The 25,282-nt window shown below is 34.4% G+C and overlaps 1 protein-coding gene across 1 annotated transcript in view; it reads left to right on the forward strand.

Moving 5' to 3' along the window:
- Positions 1-12,283: 12,283 nt before the first annotated feature.
- LOC139899791 (uncharacterized) overlaps positions 12,284-25,282 on the forward strand; it is a 28,777-nt gene continuing 15,778 nt past the window's right edge. Inside the window, exons 1-2 of the mRNA XM_071882627.1 lie at positions 12,284-13,256; positions 13,556-13,706. Of these exons, the coding sequence (XP_071738728.1) occupies positions 12,284-13,256; positions 13,556-13,706 (1,124 nt within the window). The remainder of the gene's footprint in view (positions 13,257-13,555; positions 13,707-25,282) is intronic.

Genomic DNA, 25,282 nt, shown 5'->3' on the forward strand with positions numbered 1-25,282 from the left:
AGATTGAGAATTACAAACTCATGGAATTCAATGATATCTAAACTCGAGCTTGAACGAGAAAATATTTTGATCAAAATTATAAACCGATTTGTTTTCTGAAAACCCATTTTCAATGCGTTCATTACCATTGAACGTAAAATCCTAGGAATTCACCTGGAATTCATTAGGTCACCTGAACCAAATCGGGTGTCAACCGTAAGAACGGTGGTTGCATAGCATGGTCAAAGACAGGACCTTGTGCCAGACCGAAAAATAATAAGGGTAAGCTTTACTATTGCTCCTACAAAGGATAGTAATTGTGTCCGACACGTTATAGACCATAATTAAAAGCATGTCAGGGGACATTGCCTTAACAGTTGCTTGTTCAACGCTTTCCTTTACAACCGGACGGTAGTTTACCGAAAGGTAATATACGGGACAAGTAAACTGGACGTGTTGCTTTCCAAATACAAGGTTAGCAAGTGGGTGACACAAAACCGCAAGTTTTGAGCTAAAATTTTCAAATCTGAAACCCACCAAACCCACAAAAATATTTTGCAAACACCGGTAAAGGGTTATTCCGGAAAACTTATCTAGGGTAAAAACTAGATTTAATTTTCAAAAGATCAAATGTTTTCATAAAGATCCAATTTCCTTAATGGATCTAAATTTTTATAGTCATGTGGGACTGTAAACCATATCGTTACTACCATTGTTTATACCACCGTATAGAAATCACTGATGTACAAAGTGTGAAGAATAAAGAAGTGATTCTAGTATTTCAAGACGATATTGCTTGAGGACAAGCAACGCTTAAGTGTGGGAATATTTGATAATGCTAAAAATGAACATATATTTCATAGCATTATTCCTCAAGAAAGACAAGCTTTTAGTTGCAATTGTTCTATTTACAAGTGATATTCGTTTAAATAATAAAAGGTGAAGACAAAAGACAGATTCGACGAATTGAAGACGCAAACGACCAAAAAGCTCAAAAGTACAAAAGACAATAAAAAAGGTTCCAATTATTGACAAGAAACGTCTCGAAATTACAAGAGTACAAGATTCAAAACGCAAAGTACAAGATATTAAATTGTACGCAAGGATGTTCGAAAATCCGGAACCGGGACATGAGTCAACTCTCAACGCTCGACGCAACGGACTAAAAATTACAAGTTAACTATGTATATAAATATAATATAATATATAATTAATTATATTAATTATATATATATTATATTTATAAATAAATCGTCGGCAAGAAAGACTCCAAAAGCTGGTGAGCTGTATTTTCAATCTCCGCGACTCGCGAAGTTTGAAGGCAAAAATGCCGCGAGTCGCGGAGCCCCAAAATGAGAAACTGCCTATAAAGCCAACCGAAGTCTGATCATTTTAATCATCTTTTTTTCCTTCCTCTCTCAATATATACGTAAATATTAATATTTATATTTTAATTTTAATTTTAATTTTAATTATAATTCTAATAATAAGGGTATGTTAGCGAATATTGTAAGGGTGTAAGTCGAAATTCTGTCCGTGTAACGCTACGCTATTTTTAATCATTGTAAGTTATGTTCAACCTTTTTACATTAATGTCTCGTAGCTAAGTTATTATTATGCTTATTTAATCCGAAGTAATCATGATGTTGGGCTAATTACTAAAATTGGGTAATTGAGCTTTGTACCATAATTGGGGTTTGGAAAAAAGAACGACACTTGTGGAAATTAGACTATGGGCTATTAATGGGTTTTATATTAACCAAACAATATCTTGTTAATTTAATATACAAACTTATAATTCGACGTATTTATATATAACCACATACGCTTAACTGGGTACGGTGGGCGGGATATCTATAAATACCAATAATTATTCATTTTACCGGATACGGAACTGGATTAATAGTTAATAGACTTGTTGAAACAGGGGTGAATTACATTCAAGGGTAATTGGTGTAATTGTTAACAAAGTAGTAAAACCTTGGTTTACACGCAGTCGATAACCTGGTGTATTCATTAAACAAAGTATTAAAACCTTGTTACAATTCGAATCCCCAATTAGTTGGAATATTTGACTTCGGGAATAAGAATAATTTGACGAAGGCTTTCACTCTTTATATTTATGACTGATGGACTATTATGGACAAAATCCGTATGGACATATTAAATAATCCAGGACAAAGGACAATTAACCCATGGGCATAAAACTAAAATCAACACGTCAAACATCATGATTACGGAAGTTTAAATAAGCATAATTCTTTTATTTCATATTTAATTTCCTTTATTTTATATTTAATTGCACTTCTAATTATCGCATTTTTTATTTAATTGCACTTTTAATTATCGTACTTTTTAATTATCGCAAGTTTATTTTATCGCACTTTTATTATTCGCAATTTCATTATCGTTATTTACTTTACGCTTTAATTTAAGTCTTGTATTTATTTTTATTATTTTACATTTGGTTTTAACTGCGACTAAAGTTTTAAAATCGACAAACCGGTCATTAAACGGTAAAAACCCCCCTTTATAATAATAATATTACTTATATATATATATATATATATATATATATATATATATATATATATATATATATATATATATATATATTTGTATTTTTATAAAAGTAAACTAATATAGCGTTAAGCTTTGTTTAAAAAGATTCCCTGTGGAACGAACCGGACTTACTAAAAACTACACTACTGTACGATTAGGTACACTGCCTATAAGTGTTGTAGCAAGGTTTAAGTATATCCATTCTCTAAATAAATAAATATCTTGTGTAAAATTGTATCGTATTTAATAGTATTTCCTGAAAAATTTAATAGCTATTTCGTATACACCTCGCGAAACATCAATACACCAACGACCAAAAACACCTACAAACACTTTCATTCTTCAATTTTCTTCATCTAATTGATCTCTCTCAAGTTCTATCTTCAAGTTCTAAGTGTTCTTCATATATTCTACAAGTTCTAGTTACATAAAATCAAGAATACTTTCAAGTTTGCTAGCTCACTTCCAATCTTGTAAGGTGATCATCCAACCTCAAGAAATCTTTGTTTCTTACAGTAGGTTATCATTCTAATACAAGGTAATAATCATATTCAAACTTTGGTTCAATTTCTATAACTATAACAATCTTATTTCAAGTGATGATCTTACTTGAACTTGTTTTCGTGTCATGATTCTGCTTCAAGAACTTCGAGCCATCCAAGGATCCGTTGAAGTTAGATCCATTTTTCTCTTTTCCAGTAGGTTTATCCAAGGAACTTAAGGTAGTAATGATGTTCATAACATCATTCGATTCATACATATAAAGCTATCTTATTCGAAGGTTTAAACTTGTAATCACTAGAACATAGTTTAGTTAATTCTAAACTTGTTCGCAAACAAAAGTTAATCCTTCTAACTTGACTTTTAAAATCAACTAAACACATGTTCTATATCTATATGATATGCTAACTTAATGATTTAAAACCTGGAAACACGAAAAACACCGTAAAACCGAATTTACGCCGTCGTAGTAACACCGCGGGCTGCTTTGGGTTAGTTAATTAAAAACTATGATAAACTTTGATTTAAAAGTTGTTATTCTGAGAAAATGATTTTTATTATGAACATGAAACTATATCCAAAAATTACGGTTAAACTCAAAGTGGAATTATGTTTTCTAAAATGGTCATCTAGACGTCGTTCTTTCGACTGAAATGACTACCTTTACAAAAACGACTTGTAACTTATTTTTTCGACTATAAACCTATACTTTTTCTGTTTAGATTCATAAAATAGAGTTCAATATGAAACCATGGCAATTTGATTCACTCAAAACGGATTTAAAATGAAGAAGTTATGGGTAAAATGATTTTTCCAACCAAAACGTTTCTCATTTTAGCTACGTGAAAATTGGGTAAAATGAAGAAGTTATGGGTAAAATGATTCACTCAAAACGTTTCTCATTTTAGCTACGTGAAAATTGGTAACAAATCTATTCCAACCATAACTTAATCAACTTGTATTGTATATTATGTAATCTTGAGATACCATAGACACGTATACAATGTTTCGACCTATCATGTCGACACATCTATATATATTTCGGAACAACCATAGACACTCTATATGTGAATGTTGGAGTTAGCTATACAGGGTTGAGGTTGATTCCAAAATATATATAGTTTGAGTTGTGATCAATACTGAGATACGTATACACTGGGTCGTGGATTGATTCAAGATAATATTTATCGATTTATTTCTGTACATCTAACTGTGGACAACTAGTTGTAGGTTACTAACGAGGACAGCTGACTTAATAAACTTAAAACATCAAAAATATATTAAAAGTTTTGTAAATATATTTTGAACATACTTTGATATATATGTATATATTGTTATAGGTTCGTGAATCAACCAGTGGCCAAGTCTTACTTCCCGACGAAGTAAAAATCTGTGAAAGTGAGTTATAGTCCCACTTTTAAAATCTAATATTTTTGGGATGAGAATACATGCAGGTTTTATAAATGATTTACAAAATAGACACAAGTACGTGAAACTACATTCTATGGTTGAATTATCGAAATCGAATATGCCCCTTTTTATTAAGTCTGGTAATCTAAGAATTAGGGAACAGATACCCTAATTGACGCGAATCCTAAAGATAGATCTATTGGGCCTAACAAACCCCATCCAAAGTACCGGATGCTTTAGTACTTCGAAATTTATATCATATCCGAAGGGTGTCCCGGAATGATGGGGATATTCTTATATATGCATCTTGTTAATGTCGGTTACCAGGTGTTCACCATATGAATGATTTTTATCTCTATGTATGGGATGTGTATTGAAATATGAAATCTTGTGGTCTATTATTATGATTTGATATATATAGGTTAAACCTATAACTCACCAACATTTTTGTTGACGTTTTAAGCATGTTTATTCTCAGGTGATTATTAAGAGCTTCCGCTGTCGCATACTTAAATAAGGACGAGATTTGGAGTCCATCCTTGTATGATATTGTGTAAAAACTGCATTCAAGAAACTTATTTTGTTGTAACATATTTGTATTGTAAACCATTATGTAATGGTCGTGTGTAAACATGATATTTTAGATTATCATTATTTGATAATCTACGTAAAGCTTTTTAAACCTTTATTGATGAAATAAAGGTTATGGTTTGTTTTAAAATGAATGCAGTCTTTGAAAAACGTCTCATATAGAGGTCAAAACCTCGCAACGAAATCAATTAATATGGAACGTTTTTAATCAATAAGAACGGGACATTTCAGTAAGCATGGTAGAGGGAAGATGCTGAGAAAGAGATCCCGTGACCGGATACAGGTCACCCGTGCTATTACATCGGAGGAGGGGTCGTCGAGTCCAATAGTCCTTCACAAAAAAACCAAACTCATCAAAATAAATAGAGACTTTATTATTACGTGTAAACTGACGATAGCATGCAAATGAATAGATAATGATGCGGGCTAGTGGTTGGGGCATGCAAGTTAGGACTGATTGAATTTGTAGCACCAGTAGACGCGTAGGATAGTAACTACTCTTTTTCGGAAACTGCATGAGACGAACAGTTCAATCCATGGGAGCAGTTGAGGGAGCTAGCCAGGCAGGAGTGGGAGAGCTTGGGATGTCTTAGTAGGTTTTTAATAATATTTGGTGTAACAAGGACATTATTTAGGTGTAAGGGTCGTTTTAGGGCTGAAACACTGTTATAATCAGTGTTGATGACAGGAATCGAATTCCCGTCACCCACGACAACTGGCGGATAAATGCGATGATTAAAAACATGTCTTAGAGTATTAGCAAATGAAGTGAGGTGTGTGGAAGCACCTGTGTCCATATGACAATTAGTGTCATCAATATCCTACAAAGTAAATATTTCAAGGCATGAGGCAACATAGTTTCACAACACGGCTAATATGTATGATGATTCGGCCCAAAAATTGATGTTGAGTAATAAAGGCCCGTTGAGGCCCACTACCACCAGAAGATTGAGATAAAATTCCATTGCCAATGTTACCAGGCCCATTTCCAATGTTACCAGGCCTACGGCCTAAAATACCAGGCCCACTATTAACATTAGGCCTACCAGAAGGTTGTTGCCCAGGAAAAACGTCAGGCCCTCCAATCCCATGCATAGGACCTGCAAAAGAGGGAATATAATTATGGTTTTGGGCATGTGGCTGTCCAAGGCAATGTTGGGCCAATAGAAGTTGTTGCACCTGAATCACACGTAATAGATGTGCTTGTGAATTTCCATTTGGCCTGCTGGTGGGAGTCCATGATTGTGTTCGGCCAGAAGTAGTCCCAACCGAATTGGCAGACTGACTTGGTGTAGAATTAAGATATCTACACTTTTCTCCAAACCGACAATGTCCACGATAAAAGTTCCTACAAATCGTTTGAGATTTATTCGCTTGAGCGAGGAGAACCGCGGGATTAGAGGGTATTGATTGGGAATCAGTGACAGACTTATTTTCGTTTCATTAGCGAATCCTCCATGGTAATCAACTAATCATAGAACGAACGGTTTCAAGATCGGGAAGCTTTTCATGGTGAAAAATGATGCTCGAAACACGCGAGAACTTATCAGGGAGGCCGCTAATCACATAGTTGACAAGATCGTCTTCACTTACAGCTGAGCCAAGGTTGCTTAGAAGAGTGCAATAGAATCAATTCGACGAAAGTACCCGTCAACAGAAAGGCAGCCAAGTTCCAAGGTGCGTAATTCTGCCATAAGTTCAGTTGTCCTCATGCGTTTATTGTCGAGAAAAATCTTTTGTAAATGGCTCCAAGCTTCATAGGCAGTTTTTGGTTGAGTCTTGAGAAGCCGTTCGAGTAAGGCCTCTGAAATCGTAAGATAAATCCATGATCGTACCACAACATCAGCTTTTGCCCATCAGCTCTTGAGGTGCCCTTAATGAATTTGAGATCATCGAAACTGTCATAGTGAGTGATAAATAACTCACTCGAGTATGCGTAGTTTAACTTTGCGAGGTCAAGTTTTATTGGTATAAGATGAGTGAGTGATGTCACTGTATATATTTTGTCATAAGTTGGGGCCATGATTCTGATGTGGAGAATGAGATGATGATGATGATGATGGACAATGCAGACCTTCAAAAGCAAAGAGAAGGTAGACAATTCAAAAAGTTGGAAGATGAAGGTGAAGAGAGGGGATAGTTGGAGAGGGTTAGAAATTTAGTAAGGGAAGCAGAAGAATAGGCGTAATGGTTAAATGATTTGCTTGCCATTCAGCATACATTATATACAGCTAAAACTAGATCTGAATCGGCCCGCGCGATGCGGCGGGGTCTTTCGGGTTGTGTACTCATATTTAACGTAACGTTATGTATTTACAGAGTAAAAAACGCGTTGCTGCGGGTGTGTTATGTATGTATGGAAGGTAATCCGAAATACTAAGCGGTTTTTCTTAAAGTGTCCGTTTCGCGCGTAGCTAGTTGCGTTGTGTTTTTTAAAATTATTTCGAGTTGAACGGTGAAGGCGGGAAATTTTAACTCGTGTCCAGAAGGGAGATACGGCTCGTTAAAGAATTGGTTGGTGTTTATTTATGATTTGTTGAGTAAAATAATAAATTTAGGGTTTATACCACTAAGTTTATTGCAAAGTAGACCATAAATGAAGGCGTGGTATAGAAATATGGTTGGTGATGTCGTTTTCATCCAGTTGGAAAGACACAAAATTGCTCCTACAATGAATAAGTGGGCCAATACATAACATGCTATCAGTTTAGTCGTGAAAAATATTAGATGTTTTATTATTATTGTTATTGTTAATTGTTAATTGTTATGTTATTCAATATGTTATTAATAATTAAGAATTGATTAATTATGACATAGAGGATCATATATACTCTCTAACTAGATTAGCTGTAACGACCCATTTTCCCAACTGGAAACGGATATCACACTAACGATAATCAATATGAGAAAAGTTTGTCTAATACAATCATAAGTCATTAAAATACACTAACTGATTGTGCGTTACATAATTAAATTCAAAATAATAATAAATCTTTAAGCAAACTTTTCGACTTCCTTAGCTTCTCCAGAACTCCTTGTTTTGCGTTCCCTTAGTACCTACCGCATGGAAAGAAAATGCGGCTGAGCGAAAGGCTCGGTGCGCGGATACAAACAAAAGAAACAATATATATTTGTTATATAGAAATGTTATTGCTTTATAAAATTAAAGAAGGGTGTTTTGGAAAAAAAATACCAAACATGAAGATTTAAATAATATAGAAAACCACAAGTATATATTTTATAAAATACTTTTTGATAAAATGATATCTTTGAGATAAGTCAAACGAAAGAAAAGGCTTAACAATACGAATCAAACGAATAGATAGTCAATGAGATTCAAACGACTTCAGAGTCAATCGAATTCACACGAATCCAGAGTCAGTGAGACTCAAACGAATCCATGGTCAATGGGATCTAAAGGAATCCATAGTCAATGGGGTACGACAATCTGAGCTTAATACAATATAATACAATGAGTACATGGACCTGCATATCCAAGTGTACCAAACAATGGGTAATTAAATAGTGTTGTGGGATATTAAATCGTTAGAGTCCAACCTTGTATGAGCTTTAGTTAACTTCGAAAGCTATCTGGGTGTAATGTATAAACCAGTTATCTATTTCGCCAAAGGATAACTGTGATTATTTGAAATTATTTCAATAAAAGAGTAACGTTAAAAATTACATATGACTCTGATTTAATTCTTTGTTTAATTATTGCATTAATTATTAAACTTGTTTAATTGACAAAAAGAATTGTATTCATCCCTCTACAAACTTCATGTTGTTAAATCGGGACCAACGGTTTGTAAAAACATATTGACTTAATACTAAAACAACGACAAGTTTTTTAGTCGGAATCCAGGTCATTAAACTAAATAACTTTAATATTTACATTCACTTAATATCTAATATATATCATTAATTTTCTTCGTTTAAATAACCACAGGTTGTTTCGCTAGTTCTTTTCTAATCTACTATTATTTATCTTATTATAGATTATCTGTATTTATATATTAAATCATCTTATCTACTGTATTCTTGAGTTTTTTTATAATGAAAAGAAAGGAGAGTAGAGGATAGTACATTAATTACCTATTTTTGAGGGTTTTTTTTCACAAAAGAAAGGAATGGGGAGGAGAGGGGTTGAGGTGATAGTATATGGGTTTTTTGTCAAGAGACTTATCCGCTCAAAATTGGGAACATTGGAGAGAAAAGCATTTTGTTTGTGTATAATGATTGTTCTATTCTTATTCTTATAAACCCTATTATTCGTAATTAATTTCATCTTTCTTTCTTGATACGAGTAATCTGAGTAGCAACTCCCAAGAATCTTTGCAGGTAAACACTAAAACACATCCATAATATTTTAATCGTTATCGTTATCAACATGATGGAATGCACTTGATTTACATTATACTTATTACAATTGAGCAAATTCTAAACACTGTTCCGCAACAGTAGCTCTCCAACAGTATTTGGGCCTTTTACTTCCAGTCAGTGGGATGTACTTTTTACCCCATAGTTCCTGAATCTTCTTCCCATCTCCTCCGACTTCCCTCCACGCTACACCCTACGACGGTCAACTCTCTTCCCGCTTTCATCTTCTAACGTCGACATATCCAACCTGTTAACCGGCGTATTTTCTCGCACACCCACCATCAACACATCTGCTATCTACACCCAGCTTTCCTCCTTGCCAGGTACGTAGATTTTTTTTTTTTTTTTTTTTTAATAACTTCTGTTAAATGTTTATCTCTTTTATTAAATGTACCCATATGTAAGCTCTTTGTGGTTATTAATGATTTAGAGTTTGAAGAACCTATCTTAGGAATTGTTGATTGCTTCATATGATTTCTGTCTAATCTTTCTCTCTTCTATTAAATGTGCCGGTCATCAACGTTAAGTGTGTGAAAACTGTAATCTATTACTTATGTTCTTGATTTAGGGTTTGAAGAACCTATCCAAACAGTCGTTAGATGCAAAATTAAATTTAGGGTTTGGGCAGAAATTGTTGAGATGTTGTGGAGAAATTTGTTGTAAAGGGAATGCCTAAAATTGATTATGGATTTTAGAACATATTACCTGACCCAAACAAAGGAAGTGAGGTCAAACTAAACATTTTAGCTGCTGTGTAGTTACTTTGTCACCAACTATGTTTCAACCATAACCAATTTACCAATACCTACAATATGCCAAAGAAGTTATAAAAAACACTAAGTATTAAAAAATTAGTATACAACTAAACTACCTTAACAAATAATAACAACCATCTTGGATAATGAATGAAATAGTTTTTGTCATCAGTTCTCAAAGTTTGAGATTTTTTTATGAATGAATATGTTTAATTCAGGTTAATTGTTTGTTCTTTGATTTTAGTTACTTTTGACATCAAATTAACTGCTAATGTGAAGTTGCTTCATCTGTTTTGGAAAAAAAAAAAAAAAAAAAACAGTCATGTTTAAAAGAAAGTGATGACCAAAAGACGGTCATGACTAAAAGAATTTCATGACCAAATATAAAGTGAAATGCTTGACATGTTTGAACCATACGACTTTGGCATGTTAAAATTGTTTTGACCTAATTACCTAATATTTTGGCATGTTATGACTGTTGTGATTTCATGACCAATTTTAGAAGGAAAAAAAAAGTGAAGTTGCAATATGTGTTCTGAACTGTTTTGGCACTTTAAAAAAGCTTGACAATAAGTCATGACTGTTGTGATTCCAAGACCAATTTTCACACTTTAAAAAGCTTTGAACTGCTTTCAACAAGATGACATGGGTCATGAATGTTGTATATAGTTTTGACCAACTTCATCAATGTCTATATTATTTTGTGGAATTAACACCTAATGTTGATGTTCATTTTGACACCTTAAGTTATGTTTTTAAAAGAGAACCCATTTAGATACCTAACAAGGTAGTTTGTATGTTGTGTATGTAGTGATGTAGTTTATGCGCTACAAGTAATTTATGTAGTCTATGAAGTTATGTAGTTCATGTAGTTTTGTTGAAATAATGTACTTATGTAATGTACTTTGTATAACACCACATTCATAAGTGATATGATACCAAGACTAATGTACAATTAAACAAATAATGTGTCAATAATTCATGTCAACGATTTCACAAAGATAATGTCAATTGATGTTAGCAGTTTGTATGTTGTTAGCTACATTCTCTTAATGTCTTCTACATAGCTGCCACTTTAGTTCCACTTGAATTTGCAGGGTTTCTTTTTTTTCTTTTTTCTTTTTTTCCTTCTTTGTTTTTACTTTTTTTTTCCCCTGTTGGTCAGTGGTCAACAAATATTAAAATATATCTTTTTTGAAATCGTGTTCGTTCGGGTTGAGCTGTCAAATAAAATTAAAATGTCACCTAAAAAACGCCAAAGGCGATTAGTAGTTGATCAAAACACTCGAGAACAGGCTATTAGAGATGATAGTTTAGAGAGAAAGACGTCTCTGCTTTCTTCAGAACAATTATCGGCTAGAAATATACTACGTCGTCGTCATCTACTAGCCGGTTCATCTTCCGAGCGGCCTTTTTTAATCCCTTCTGATGATCTTCCGTCTAATACATCGGGATTTCAGAATATTGGTCCCTCTACTTCGGGTACGTGCAGGACGTTTTTTTTAATCAATTGTGATACAGTTGCTACTATTGCTTCAGCTTTTTGTCTTTTAACCTTATAGTTGTTTATTCTCACATGCAGTTTCAAATGATCTTGAAAATTCACTGATTTGCAGATCGCCCATATGTCATGACGTTGGACTATTTAACTCAGATGGTATTCTATCTTGCGCTTATTATTATTTTTTTTTTAATTTTTTTTTCTTAATTTTTTTTTTATATTTTAGCTTTTGTTTAAGGTATTTTTATTCTTTTATTAACACCTTTGTAATTTTCATTTACTAAATAGGTGTGTCTTCCTTTTATAAAGATTTGGGCGACTGTAATAATGTTTGCAACAATTGCGATGCAAACTTTTGGTACGAGGAACGAGCTGCGTGGACTTCCCGAGTAAATGATTTACGTTATCATGGATGTTGTTCTCAAGGTCGCGTGTGGGTGCCAAAGGAACCGGACCCACCTGAAATTATGAAAGAATTAATGACTAATACTCATTTTTTAGAGAACATACGCGCGTATAACCAAATGTTTAGCATGACTTCGTTTGGTGCTAAGGTCGACGATTCGATTGTCCGTCAGAAGGTGAACCTCCAAGATTCCTGCAAATGTATGTATACGATACAGAACATGAAGTCGAAAACAGACTGTCTCATTTCGGAGGTATCGCAGATGAACGACTCTCAGCTGATATCGTCACAACATTGATCACCGTATTAGATGAATATAATCATTTAGTTAAATTGTTTAGAACAGCTAGAGATAAACTGGCGGATGTTGATGTTCCTTTGTTCCGTGTGAAATTATTCTCAGTTGTAGGTAATAAACAGTACGACTTGCCGACAGGTGAGACAGTTGGTACAATTGTATTTGATAGTGGTCCTAAAACTGTCGGTGACTACGATGTTATTGTCGAGCAGACGGGTGGAATACCACAGCGGGTTAACAAGTTGCATCGATTCTACATGTCTTTACAATATCCATTGCTTTTTGTTTACGGACAACCCGGTTTTGATCCTACAATGACATTAAAAAATCCCACAGGAACAAGGAGCATGAAACGCACACGACTTACAATGAACATGTATTATGCCTTCCAGCTTCACGAACGGCAGTCCCTGTACAGTTTGCTCTTACGTTCTGGTCGTCTTTTCCAACAATATATTGTTGGTGCATATTGTTGTATTGAACTCAATAGAATTGATTACATTAGAAATAATCAACAAGATATCCGAAATGAATATCTAAGTGGTCTTCACGACACAATCGATAGAGGTGATTACAGTGGGTCCGATGTAGGCTCACGTGTTATATTACCTTCATCGTTCACTGGCGGTCCACGCTACATGTATAGCCATTACCTAGATGCGCTAGCTATATGCCGTGTTATCGGAAATCCTCAATTTTTTATCACTTTCACATGTAACCCAAAATGGCCCGAAATTCGCAGGTTCTTGGATTTCTACCCCTATCTAACACCTGCGGACCGTGCTGATATTGTCGCCCGTCTTTTCCATATGCGGGTTAAACAATTTGTTTCTTTCTTGAAAAAAGAAAAACCTTTTGGCTCGGTTAAAGGAGGTAACCATTTAATCTACCATTAGTTATTTGTTCTTAAGTACCTATTCAAGATTTACTTTTATTTTCCTTTTTGTAAAAAAACCAATCTTCTTTTTTTAAAGTACCTTATTATTCATCTAACACTCTTTTTTTCCCCCTCATATCTTTTCTTATCATATTGTGATCAATCACTATATATTATTTCTTCTCTAATTCTTCCGCCTTTCCACCTGCTATTTACTATAAAATTATCGTCCCTGCATACCTAAATCTATAACATAAATATTATTATTTTAACACTTTCTGCTTTTCCTATGTAGCAGTACTATACACTATTGAGTTCCAGAAAAGAGGATTGCCTCACTTTCACACGATTTTGTGGGTCTCAAATCCAACAACTTCTTTAAGGCCATCTGATATCGACCAGTACATATCTGCCGAGTTACCCGATCCACGAGACGATTTTTGCGGGTACAAAATTATATCCAATCTTATGATTCATGGGCCATGTAGTGACCCGAACTTTTCCATGTTTATATATATTAATTGAGATTGATATTTACATGATTAAATGTTTCCAACATGTTAAGCAATCAAACTTGTTAAGACTTGATTAATTGAAATATGTTTCATATAGACAATTGACCATCCAAGTTGACCGGCGATTCACGAACGTTAAAACTTGTAAAAACGACATGACGATATATATATGGATATACATATGGTTAACATGAGATTATGATAAGTAAGTATCTCCATAAGTATATTAACAATGAGTTATATACATATAAACAAGACTACTAACTTAAGGATTTCGAAACGAGACATATATGTAACGATTATCGTTGTAACGACATTTAAATGTATATATATCATATTAAGATATATTAATATATCATAATATCATGATAATATAATAATTTAACATCTCATTAGATATAATAAACAATGGATTAACAACATTAATTGAGATGGTTAACTTAAAGGTTTCAAAACAACACTTACATGTAACGACTAACGATGACTTAACGACTCAGTTAAAATGTATATACATGTAGTGTATTTAGATGTATTAAAATACTTTTGGAAGACTTCAAGACATATATCAAAATACTCATACTTAACGAAAATGGTTACAGTTACTTTCCCATTCTTTTCTTTCATCAAGAATTCTAGTCGTATTTTTACCCGTATTATACACAGCTTCAAAACGTACTTACTATGGGTATATACCAATAGGAACTAGCATGGGATTCCACTCTTGATTATGTCATGTATGACTAATCAATTTTAACTTCTACCATGAGCTAGTCAACTAACTAGAACTCCTTTTAACCCCACTCACCACTCACCAATTACCACTCATCATTCACTCCATTTCACTTCCAATTCTCTTTCTAATTCTCTCTCAACACACCCACACTATTATGAACGTATTTTTTCAGTAGTTAATCATCATCTTCATCAAAAATCACTTCAAGAATCAAGCTATAATCATCATAGGAAGAACACTTCAAGAACACTTCAAAAATCCCTTCAAGTTTACTAATTTACTTCCAAGCTTTCTAATCCATTCCAAGTAATCATCTAAGATCAAGAAACCTTTGTTATATACGGTAGGTTATCTTTCTTATTCAAGGTAATATTCATATTCAAACTTTGATTCAATTTCTATAACTATAAACTATCTTAATTCGAGTAAAAATCTTACTTGAACTTGTTTTTGTGTCATGATCCTACTTCAAGAACTTTCAAGCCATCCAAGATCCTTTGAAGCTAGATCATTTCTTGTCACTTCTAGTAGGTTTACCTACTAAACTTGAGGTAGTAATGATGTTCATAACATCATTCGATTCATATATATAAAACTATCTTATTCGAAGGTTTAAACTCGTAATCACTAGAACATAGTTTAGTTAATTCTAAACTTGTTCGCAAACAAAAGTTAATCCTTCTAACTTGACTTTTAAAATTAACTAAACACATGTTCTATATCTATATGATATGCTAACTTAATGATTTAAAACCTGGAAACACGAAAAATACCGTAAAACCGGATTTACGCCGTCGTAGTAACACCGCGGGCTGTTTTGGGTTAGTTAATTAAAAACTATGATAAAATTTGATTTAAAAGTTGTTATTATGAGAAAATGATTTTTATTATGAACATGAAACTATATCCAAAAATTATGGTTAAACTCAAAGTGGAAGTATGTTTTCTAAAATGGTCATCTAGACGTCGTTCTTTTGACTGAAATGACTACCTTTACAAAAACGACTTGTAACTTATTCTTCCGACTATAAACCTATACTTTTTCTGTGTAGATTCATAAAATAGAGTTCAATATGAAATCATAGCAATTTGATTCACTCAAAACGGATTTAAAATGAAGAAGTTATGGGTAAATGTCATAACCCGTCCTTAACCATAAGAACGTGTTAGATACCGTATGATTTCATTGCGAGGTATTGACCTCTATATGCGACATTTTTAAAAGAGAAACTGCATATATTATACATTACAAACCATAACCATTATTTTTGTTACAAACTTTAGACAATAAAAAGATGATTATCGTTTAGCGATAATCTTCGACTTACAAACTTTACATATAATGATAACAACACGATTTCGAGCATATTTTACAACACAAATCCTTGGGTATGCAGTTTTATTTTTGACACAAATATGCGTACGCAAGATCCTGCTCAAATTCAACATAATGCAGCGGAAGCTTTAGTAATCACCTGAGAATAGACATGTTTTAAAAGGTCAACATAAAGTTGGTGAGATATAGGTTTAATGCCGGCAGCAATATATATATATATAGACCACAAGATTTCGTATATAAACAGTTTAATAAAAATATTCTAAGTGGTTGAGCACTTGGTAACCATACTTAACATTTAATCACGTCGCATATTCCCTTTATTATGAAATCTTACTACACCGTACCAAGTGTAGTCACAAAACGAAGTACTGTACAACCATTGAATACTGGTCGTCCAGTCCGGTTGGGGTTGTCAGGCCCGATAGATCTATCAACAGGATTCGCGTTTACAATACCGCTGTAAATAACAGTTACCAAGCTACAGGGAAGTATGCCAGTGGTACAACTCAACGTAGAATATATTTTTCAGTTACTTGTGTCCATAACGTAAAACATAAAATACATGTATTCTCATCCCGAAATATTTAGAGTTTAAAAGTGGGACTATATACTCACTTTCGTCTTGAAGATATATATATAATTTGACTTGGTCTCCGGTTGATATCACGAACCTCAAGTTTAAAATGTAAAGTTGCTGGAAAGAAGTAGTAAAATAAAAGTTGAGAGAGTTCTTGCAAGTGTGTGTGAAAATTGGAAGTAAAATTTGGAAAATGAATGTGTAAAAATGAGTTAGAAATGGTGCTTATTTATAGGCTTGAAAATTTGGTTTTTAGTGAAAATATCTAAGATAAGTTAAAATTTATTATGTCATGAATGACATATTATTCCAATAATTGAAGATTTCTATTGGTATATACCAATAGTAAATACTTCTAGAAGCTGTGTATAGTACCCTAGATATACGTATAGGATTATTGAGGAAACGGAACGAGAATTCAAATATAACTATCTTTTGTAAATATACTTATATTGTTTTATGTATAAAAGCCCTTTAAAAATGATTAAATACATTACTTATACGATATATGTATAAACATTATAAATCATCAGTATTTATGTCAAATAACGTTACGTAGGTTATTGTTTTGAAAACTTAAGTTAGTAGTTTCAAAATATACTTATGACTTTTTGTTATTAATACAAAATGAGATATTAAAACATCCTTAGATCATGTTAAATATGTATGTATAATTATCATATATTGTATAGTTCGTGATATCATCGGTCAAACTAGACGGTCAAACGTTGTGTAAAACTCTTTTCAAAAACATAAGTCTCAACAATTTGGATTGCTTATCATGTTGGTAAGGTTTAATTTATGTAAATATTAATCTCATAAGTATAGAACGATCGGAAAAGTGCGGGTCGTTACAGTACCTACCCGTTAAATAAATTTCGTCCCGAAATTTTAAAATTGTACCTATTTTGCGTCATCGAGAAACAAGTGTGGATACTTTTGTTTCATCTGATCCTCTCGTTCCCAAGTAAACTCAGGACCTCTTCGAGCATTCCAACGAACCTTAACGATTGGTATGTTGCTCTGCTTGAGCTGTTTAACTTCACGATCCATGATTTCGATTGGTTCTTCGATGAATTGTAGTTTCTCATCGACATGGATTTCTTCAAGAGGAATGGTGAGGTCTTCCTTTGCAAGACACTTCTTAAGGTTGGAGACGTGAAAGGTATTGTGTACTCCGGCGAGTTGTTGCGGTAACTCGAGTCGATAAGCTACCGGTCCAATGCGTTCGATGATCTTGAACGGGCCTACATATCTTGGGTTCAGTTTACCTCTTTTACCGAAACGTATTACACCTTTCCAAGGTGACACCTTTAGCATAACCATGTCCCCAATCTGAAACTCTAATGGTTTCCTTCGGACATCGGCGTAGCTCTTTTGGCGACTTCGGGCTGTTTTCAATCTCTCCTTGATTTGTACTATCTTCTCAGTCGTTTCGTGTATGATCTCGGGACCAGTTAATTGTCGATCTCCTACTTCATTCCAACAGATAGGAGATCTACACTTCCTTCCATACAATGCTTCGAATGGTGCAGCTTTAATGCTTGCATGATAACTATTATTATACGAAAATTCTGCTAACGGTAGATACTTATCCCATCCGTTTCCAAAATCGATCACACATGCCCTGAGCATGTCTTCAAGAGTCTGAATCGTTCTTTCACTCTGCCCGTCGGTTTGCGGATGATATGCGGTACTCATATCTAAACGAGTTCCTAGTGCCTCCTGCAGTGATTGCCAGAACTTTGAGGTAAATCTACTATCACGATCGGATATAATGGAAATAGGTATTCCATGCCTTGAAACAATTTCCTTTATATACAATCGTAATAGTTTCTCCATTCTATCCGTTTCCTTTATAGGCAAGAAATGGGCAGATTTGGTAAGACGATCAACAATCACCCAAATGGTGTCGTATCCCCAGGCAGTCTTTGGTAACTTCGTGATGAAATCCATGGTAATACCATCCCATTTCCATTCTGGGATTTCTGGTTGTTGAAGTAACCCTGATGGTTTCTGGTGTTCTGCCTTGACCTTGGAACAAGTTAAACACTCCCCAACATATGTTGCAACGTCTGTCTTTAAGTTAGGCCACCAATAATGTGTCTTAAGATCTTGATACATCTTTCCAACTCCAGGATGTATCGAGTATCTTGTCTTATGTGCCTCGTTCAATATCAACTTCCTTAATCCACCCAACTTCGGTACCCAAATACGGTTTGCAAAATATCGAATTCCATCTTCCCGTATAACGAGTTGCTTCTCATACTTCTTCATTATTTCATTTCCTATATTTTCTTTAGTAAGTGCTTCTCGTTGAACTTCTTTGATTTGTGAGTTGAGATTCATGCGAATTTTTATGTTCATCGCTCGTACTCGAATTGGTTCTCGTTCCTTTCTGCTTAGTGCGTCAGCCACCACATTCGCTTTCCCGGGATGATAACGAATTTCACAATCATAGTCGTTTATTAACTCGACCCACCTACGTTGCCTCATGTTCAGCTGTTTTTGATCGAAAATATGTTGAAGGCTTTTATGATCAGTAAACACAGTGCATTTAACCCCATACAAGTAGTGTATCCATATCTTCAATGCAAACACGACTGCTCCCAGTTCTAGATCATGCGTCGTATAATTCCGCTCGTGAATCTTTAATTGTCGGGATGCGTATGCAATAACTTTCTTCCGTTGCATAAGAACGCAACCAAAACCTTGTCGCGAAGCGTCACAATATATTTCAAAATCATCGTTCCCTTATGGTAACGATAAAATAGGCGCCGTAGTCAACTTCTTTTTCAGTAATTGAAATGCACTCTCCTGCTCAGAAGTCCATTCATATTTCTTTCCTTTTTGCGTTAACGCTGTCAACGGCTTAGCTATTCGGGAAAAATCTTGAATAAACCTTCTATAATAACCGGCTAAACCCAAAAATTGGCGTATCTGCATTGGTGTCTTAGGAGTCTCCCATTTTTCAATGGCTTCAATTTTTGCTGGATCAACCTGAATTCCTTTGCTACTAACAACGTGGCCAAGAAATTGCACTTCTTTCAACCAGAAAGCACATTTAGAAAATTTAGCATATAGCTGTTCTTTTCTCAACAACTCTAATATCAACCTTAAATGCTGCTCATGCTCTTGCTCACTCTTGGAATAGATAAGAATATCATCAATGAAAACGATAACAAACTTATCTAAATATGGACTACAAACTCGATTCATGAGGTCCATGAATACAGCTGGCGCATTCGTCAATCCAAACGGCATGACCAAAAATTCGTAATGACCGTAGCGTGTCCGAAAAGCAGTTTTCGGTATATCTTCTTCTTTGACACGTAATTGATGATAGCCCGATCTTAGGTCAATTTTCGAGTACACACATGATCCTTGGAGTTGATCAAATAAGTCGTCAATTCTCGGTAGTGGATACCGATTCTTGATAGTTAACTTATTTAATTCACGATAATCTATACACATTCGGAAAGATCCGTCTTTCTTCTTGACGAACAAAATTGGAGCTCCCCACGGTGAAGTACTTGGTCGTATGAATCCACGGTCTAGTAATTCTTTTAACTGACTTTGAAGTTCTTTTAATTCGGACGGTGCAAGTCTATATGGCGCACGAGCCACTGGTGCAGCTCCTGGTACTAAATCTATTTGAAATTCTACAGATCTAAATGGAGGTAATCCTGGCAACTCTTCCGGAAAAACATCAGGATAATCTCTTGCCACAGGCACGTCATTGATGCACTTCTCTTTTTCTTTCTTTTCGACTTTATTAACATGTGCTAGAATAGCATAACATCCCTTTTCTAAACACTTCTTGGCTTTCAAATAGCTAATGAGTTTTAACTTTGAGTTACCCTTCTCTCCATAAATCATCACCGGCATTTTATCCTTACAAGGAATGCGAATTGCCTTCTTGGCAAACACAACTTCAGCTCCTACTTTGGACATCCAGTCCATGCCGACTATTACATCAAAACTTCCTAATTCTACGGGTATTAAGTCAATTTTAAATGTTTCTCCGGCTAAATTTATTTTACAATCACGGCAAATTTTATCGGCTTTAATTAGTTTACCATTAGCTAACTCAATCATGTACTTAGCATCTAGAGGTAATGATGAACAATTCAATTTAGCGTGAAAGTCTCTACACACGTAACTTCTATCAGCACCAGTATCAAATATAATAGATGCGGATAAGTTATTAATGGTAAACGTACCCGTAACAAGCTCCGGGTCTTCACATGCCTCTCTAGCATTAATAACAAATGCTCTCCCACGTGCAGGTCCGATATTCTTCTCTGGATTCGGGCACTGGCTCTTATAGTGACCTTGTTTTCCACACCCAAAACAAGTAATGGTAGCCAAAGCAGTTCTATTTGCATTGGTGGCAGGAGTCTTGGTACCATTTGTATTTGTAACGAGAGCCCTACAATCTTCAGCAAGATGACCCTTTCGATTACATTTGTTGCATACCACATTACAGTAGCCAGAGTGATGTTTGTGGCATCGGTTGCATAAAGGATTTTGTCCTTTGTAACCAAAGCTTGAACCACCACCTGCACCTTGTATGGTTTCTTGTTTCTTAAAAGATTGTTGTTGGTTACCTCGATCATAATTTCCATTCCACTTTCTTTTGTTACCTGATACCTTCACATCAGTATTGGATGCTTTCTTATCCATGATGACCTGATCCATTAGCTCGTTTGCCATGGTTATAGCTTCATGAATTGTCTTAGGTTTCGATGCTGTAACGTTTGCCTTGACCTTTTTGGGCAAACCATCTTTGTACATTTCAATCTTCCGTTCTTCGGTTGGAACCAATTCAGGACATAGCAAAACTAATTCCATGAATCGCTGATTGTAGTTGGTGATTTCAGTACCAATAACCTTCAGACTTCGTAACTCATCTTCCAACTTCCTAACCTCGTTCCTTGGACAATATTCGTTGATTAACATTGTTTTGAATTCTTCCCATGGAGTATCATAAGCTACATCTCCTCCTACAGCCTTCACATAATTTTTCCACCACGTGAGTGCACTATCTTGTAAAGTGCACGATGCATACTTGGTCATGTCCTTTTCAACACAACCACTGATTTTAAACACAGTCTCCATCTTTTCTATCCACCGGGTTAAACCGATTGGTCCTTCTGTTCCACTGAATGATGAGGGCTTGCAAGCTTGAAAAGTTTTGTAAGTGCACCCCACACGAGGATTTGGGTTAACTGCAGCACCTCTTGCAGCCTCGACCCATAACATTCTGTCGTTCACTCGTTGATTGATGAGTTCCTGGATTTCTTGTTCCGTCATTCGGTTCAATCGCGCCATATTCTTCTATAAGAATGAAAAGAAAATAATTATTCACATGGAATATTATAGATGTAGTGTATATTTACAGTACATTATAGCTTATTAATAATATGAACCAGGTATTATTATAAAAGCCTTTTCTTCTTATTAGCGTTTTATAATTATATCTAGGGTAGTACCTACCCGTTAATGTCCATACTTAATAGCTTAGTACAGAATCAATTACTACCATCTAAATAATACTTAACCATGGAAAATTATTGCATTTCACACTTCACTATTTTACATATGCTTATCTTATATCGAACATTAAGAAAACCACACTAATAATATTATACAAAACATTATATGATCCCATGGTTTAATACGGCAGCGCATCGTTTGGTCTATTTTCTAGGACGTTTAGGTTCAAGGAATGGCCTAACGCTTATCCTAGCTGTCTGCCTATATTTTGGCTGTGGGGCTGAAGAACTGGATGCCGGGACAGCACGAATAGGAATAGCGGGAATAGGGGTGGTAGTGTCTAGTGGAGTTGGTGCCACATCATCCTTACTAAACTCGGGATTTGAATTTTCTAATTCATTAGCCTTTCGTTTCTTTCCTAGTTCGAACTCGTCTTTTGTAATTTCCTGTATTTCTTCCTCGGGTTCACTTTCCTCCTCGGGTTCACTTTCCTCCTCGGGTTCACTTTCCTCCTCGGGTTCACTTTCCTCCTCGGGTTCATTTTCCGGGTTCTCTATAGTCGGTTCATCCGGAATTTGTGAGTCTTCTCCAAAGATATTATTTTCGTCATCGGATAGGTTAATGACTGGAACACCATCTGAAGATTCTGGTTCGGAGTCGCTGAATGTGATAACAAGTTTTGAGCCCGACATCTATCATACAACAACTAACCCATTAGTACTACATAATATTTACATATAAATTTTAACCAACAATGATAAGCAATGGTTTTTAAATCAGACCCGGTCAAAGTCCAGACTTACTAATGTATCCTAACGACTTATCGGTTAGACACACTAATGCAAACCTGGTTCGCTAAGACCACCGCTCTGATACCACATGTCATAACCCGTCCTTAACCATAAGAACGTGTTAGATACCGTATGATTTCATTGCGAGGTATTGACCTCTATATGCGACATTTTTAAAAGAGAAACTGCATATATTATACATTACAAACCATAACCATTATTTTTGTTACAAACTTTAGACAATAAAAAGATGATTATCGTTTAGCGATAATCTTCGACTTACAAACTTTACATATAATGATAACAACACGATTTCGAGCATATTTTACAACACAAATCCTTGGGTATGCAGTTTTATTTTTGACACAAATATGCGTACGCAAGATCCTGCTCAAATTCAACATAATGCAGCGGAAGCTTTAGTAATCACCTGAGAATAGACATGTTTTAAAAGGTCAACATAAAGTTGGTGAGATATAGGTTTAATGCCGGCAGCAATATATATATATAGACCACAAGATTTCGTATATAAACAGTTTAATAAAAATATTCTAAGTGGTTGAGCACTTGGTAACCATACTTAACATTTAATCACGTCGCATATTCCCTTTATTATGAAATCTTACTACACCGTACCAAGTGTAGTCACAAAACGAAGTACTGTACAACCGTTGAATACTGGTCGTCCAGTCCGGTTGGGGTTGTCAGGCCCGATAGATCTATCAACAGGATTCGCGTTTACAATACCGCTGTAAATAACAGTTACCAAGCTACAGGGAAGTATGCCAGTGGTACAACTCAACGTAGAATATATTTTTCAGTTACTTGTGTCCATAACGTAAAACATAAAATACATGTATTCTCATCCCGAAATATTTAGAGTTTAAAAGTGGGACTATATACTCACTTTCGTCTTGAAGATATATATATAATTTGACTTGGTCTCCGGTTGATATCACGAACCTCAAGTTTAAAATGTAAAGTTGCTGGAAAGAAGTAGTAAAATAAAAGTTGAGAGAGTTCTTGCAAGTGTGTGTGAAAATTGGAAGTAAAATTTGGAAAATGAATGTGTAAAAATGAGTTAGAAATGGTGCTTATTTATAGGCTTGAAAATTTGGTTTTTAGTGAAAATATCTAAGATAAGTTAAAATTTATTATGTCATGAATGACATATTATTCCAATAATTGAAGATTTCTATTGGTATATACCAATAGTAAATACTTCTAGAAGCTGTGTATAGTACCCTAGATATACGTATAGGATTATTGAGGAAACGGAACGAGAATTCAAATATAACTATCTTTTGTAAATATACTTATATTGTTTTATGTATAAAAGCCCTTTAAAAATGATTAAATACATTACTTATACGATATATGTATAAACATTATAAATCATCAGTATTTATGTCAAATAACGTTACGTAGGTTATTGTTTTGAAAACTTAAGTTAGTAGTTTCAAAATATACTTATGACTTTTTGTTATTAATACAAAATGAGATATTAAAACATCTTTAGATCATGTTAAATATGTATGTATAATTATCATATATTGTATAGTTCGTGATATCATCGGTCAAACTAGACGGTCAAACGTTGTGTAAAACTCTTTTCAAAAACATAAGTCTCAACAATTTGGATTGCTTATCATGTTGGTAAGGTTTAATTTATGTAAATATTAATCTCATAAGTATAGAACGATCGGAAAAGTGCGGGTCGTTACAGTAAAACAAGATTGGATAATTTTTCTCATTTTAGCTACGTAAAAATTGGTAACAAATCTATTCCAACCATAACTTAATCAACTTGTATTATATATTATGTAATCTTGAGATACCATAGACACGTATACAATGTTTCGACCTATCATGTCGACACATCTATATATATTTCGGAACAACCATAGACACTCTATATGTGAATGTTGGAGTTAGCTATACAGGGTTGAGGTTGATTCCAAAATATATATAGTTTGAGTTGTGATCAATACTGAGATACGTATACACTGGGTCGTGGATTGATTCAAGATAATATTTATCGATTTATTTCTGTACATCTAACTGTGGACAACTAGTTGTAGGTTACTAACGAGGACAGCTGACTTAATAAACTTAAAACATCAAAATATATTAAAAGTGTTGTAAATATATTTTGAACATACTTTAATATATATGTATATATTGTTATAGGTTCGTGAATCAACAGTGGCCAAGTCTTACTTCTCGACGAAGTAAAAATCTGTGAAAGTGAGTTATAGTCCCACTTTTAAAATCTAATATTTTTGGGATGAGAATACATGCAGGTTTTATAAATGATTTACAAAATAGACACAAGTACGTGAAACTACATTCTATGGTTGAATTAACGAAATCGAATATGCCCCTTTTTATTAAGTCTGGTAATCTAAGAATTAGGGAACAGACGCCCTAATTGACGCGAATCCTAAAGATAGATCTATTGGGCCTAACAAACCCCATCCAAAGTACCGGATGCTTTAGTACTTCGAAATTAATATCATATCCGAAGGGTGTCCCGGAATGATGGGGATATTCTTATATATGCATCTT

Source organism: Rutidosis leptorrhynchoides, chromosome 3 (assembly GCF_046630445.1).
Source record: "Rutidosis leptorrhynchoides isolate AG116_Rl617_1_P2 chromosome 3, CSIRO_AGI_Rlap_v1, whole genome shotgun sequence".
Classification (NCBI taxonomy): Eukaryota; Viridiplantae; Streptophyta; class Magnoliopsida; order Asterales; family Asteraceae; genus Rutidosis; species Rutidosis leptorrhynchoides.